General features: G+C 37.8%; 1 protein-coding gene across 1 annotated transcript in view; it reads right to left on the reverse strand.

The window, feature by feature from the left end:
- Nucleotides 1-3,248, reverse strand: part of SH2D4A (SH2 domain containing 4A) — a 56,362-nt gene that overhangs the window by 20,705 nt on the left and 32,409 nt on the right. The window contains exon 6 of the mRNA XM_011373090.2: nt 241-352. Within this exon, the coding sequence (XP_011371392.1) occupies nt 241-352 (112 nt within the window). The remainder of the gene's footprint in view (nt 1-240; nt 353-3,248) is intronic.

Raw genomic sequence — 3,248 nt, forward strand, 5'->3', positions numbered from 1 at the left:
AAAACACTCTTCTGAAACATGTTTTTTTCATAGCTATATACCATTCTATCATATTGATATAACACAATTTTGGTGGTACAAAGATGAATTGAGAATATTTCTGCTATTCAACAAATGGCTCATAAGCCTTTGAGTAATAGTTTAGTGTTAAAATATCTCTCAACGATCACTTTAAGAGCTTTCTAGATTATCATTTCCTTACATGAACCAATTGGCTTTGAAAGGCCTCTGGGTACTTACAAGATGCCTGCCACTCCGAATCTTCTTTCCAGTTCTTATAAATCTGCTTGGTTCTCTCTTCATCTATTTGTTTTATTTCTTCATCTTGTGTTTTCTTTGTGGATTCCTTCTTCTGTTTAAAAAAATAAGAAACAAACACTAGTGAGCGAATCTGGCAGTCTTCTTGGATGAGGAGGGCTCTAGGCACACCTGATTTCCATCTAACTCCCTCTGGCCCCCTGAGGAGGCACTTAGGTGTTGTGGGAAAAGCATGGTGTCAGCCATACCTGAAGCCGGCTCTACCTCTATCTGGTTGTACAACACCACGGCTTGGTACTAAACCCCTCTCAGGCTGGTTCCCCCTACGTAAAATTAGATAATTAAGACTATTTTGTAGAGTTATAATAAGGGTTAAATAACTTTTAATGGTGCCTAGCACAATGTGTAACAGATAGTAAAAATTGAATAAACATGCTTTAAATTGAGTTCTCTGAAGTAAAGTGTAAACACTGTTTCATGACACCAGTGTAAACACTACAGTACCTGACAGGTTCCACAGAATAATGATATGTTTCTAACGCAATCTGAGCTGTACCTCCACATGCTCTCGAACCATGTGTCTGAAAATGTGGTACTTATACATGATTTTAGGTGGCTCAAAAAGGAATTTCTTTTTGTCTTAAAAAAATAAAACAAAAATATTTTTTAAAAGCATCCTCTTTGTGAAGGGAAAATACTTGTTAAAAATGAATTTTCCTTTAAAAAAGAATTCAATGGTTTTTTTTTTTTTGTAGTAAAATAAACACAACATAAAATTTACCGTCATCAATTTTTAACTGTACAGTTCTGTAGCATTAAGAACTAACACATCAAATCACTTAGACTCAAAAAGTACTTTGCTTATTTGAGTACAGCCTTCTGAGTGCTCATAAGACAACTAAAATTGCAACTTGGTGAACTCAATAAAAGCCGTGGTTAGCTAGAAAATGAAACATGCTGAGAGGGTCAGGAAAGACTGACTATGCTTCATTGTCCATCACGAAAATGACAGTTTTGTTTTCTTTCGTGTTTTCCTAGGAAGATAAAGACTTTCTTGCTGTTAAATTGTTTCACTATAATTAGAATATAAACCTTGATGTGAATTTGTCTTTAATCATCATAGGAAGTCATAAATCATAGTTAATGTAGAAGGTGATAATTCATAAACTGTACTTCACTTCAGGTGTACCTAAACTTTTGTGTACTCATTGTTTTCATTTTTTTCTTATACTCTTTTCCTGCCTAGAGCTAAGCACCCTTGGTTTATCAACATTATAAAAACCAAAAAATAGCTTCTGGTATTTGAAATGACTGCTAAAATTTGCCACCCCCTTACCGAAGCTGTCTATAAACCTGAAATACATATAAAGTGCTGCCAGCAATTTCTAAGCGTAAACATAATTTAAAAATCTTAAAAGTGGAGCTTTGTTCATCTTCCACATACATACTTTAAAATGATTTAAACTGATTAGAAAAAATATAGTTATAACATTCAACTATGATATTATGGGTTTTATTGCTTACAAAAAGCAAGAAGTTTACTGAGTCTACCTAAGGAAAACCATTAAGTAAAAAATAATGCAGATGACACTCAAATGTCTGAGAGTGCTATATTTAGTAAACAATATTCCTTGTTGATCTTTACTTTCTCTATGTAAAAAAAACATTTCCTCTTTATAAGTGTTTTGCTATGAGCAGGTCGGCCCAAGATGAGGACTGTGAGGTAGGCATGGGAAAGTCAAAGTGAAGGCTGGGGAATGAAGAGGCAGCAGGGCTGAGGCTGGACACTAGTGCAAATGCCCAGGGGCTGAGGTGTGGAGACAGAGAGGAGCAGTGTGAACTATCACAAGGTTTCCTACAGAAAGCCTTCTCACCTGGCCTGTTGATGGAAATACTTTCCACCTGTGCCTCATTAGACCCTATCCATTGACCCAGAGTAGGAAGACTCTGTTTTATTATCTTAGTTCTACAGAGAAGCTTGGTAAATGATCTGCACATTCGTTCTCTTGAATTCCGATATAACTTCTTAAGTTAGAGAAGGAATGGAACGGCACCTGGCCCTGGGCATTCTCATGAGAGGTAAATACTGTGAAAGTCTGGCTGTCTCACATTCAAAAGTGTGGATCGGAACCACTCGTCTAGTCTACCACCCCACCTTTTGAGAGACAAGAAAGCTTAGGCCCAATCTAAACAGTGATGTGCCTCAGGCCTCAGACCACTTCTCTTTTCCATCTAAATTTACACGCTAGATGATCTCATCTTTCATCACGACTTGAAATAACACCTACGTACCAAATTCCTTATAAGGGTCTACATGATTCTCAGCCCTTATCTGCCCTCTCATTTACTGACCTCTCTGCCATCCCTTGACCATGTAAATTGAGCTCTTGCCTCTGTGCCTTCATACCTGCTGTTCTCTCTCACCAGGAACATACTTTCCCCCCCACCACCCACATAACTCCCTCCCTCATTCCTTCAGGTCTCTACTCCAATATCACCCTCTGAGAGCAGCCTTCTCTGACCACATCTCTAAGAAACCAATTCCCACCCTCCCAGCATTCCTCAGCTCCCTTATCCTAAATTATTTTCTTCCATAGCAATTATGACCACCTGACTTCAAAGAACTGTTTATCATCTACATAAACTAGATTACAAGCTTCCTGAGGGCAGGACTTTTATCTGTTTTGTTCATTGTGTCTCCAATGCCTGTAACAGTGCCTAGCACGTATGAAAAAGACAATACACGTTGGTTGAACAATACACGTTGGTCTTTCTCACCTGTCTTCATTTAAAACAATATAATGTACTCTGAGCAGCGTTACTGAAAATTTCCTTTAGATACTCTATTGCTGCTATTTTAGAAAGAGGTACATATGTACTACATCAGCAGTACACACACCAGGACTACAGATCCAAAACTTTATCACATTTTCTTGAAGTCTCAGACATGCAAGCTATCCCATTCACGCGTGTCTCTACAGAAGAGTCAG

The sequence above is a fragment of the Pteropus vampyrus genome, unplaced genomic scaffold (genome assembly GCF_000151845.1).
Source record: "Pteropus vampyrus isolate Shadow unplaced genomic scaffold, Pvam_2.0 Scaffold8, whole genome shotgun sequence".
Lineage (NCBI taxonomy): Eukaryota > Metazoa > Chordata > Mammalia > Chiroptera > Pteropodidae > Pteropus > Pteropus vampyrus.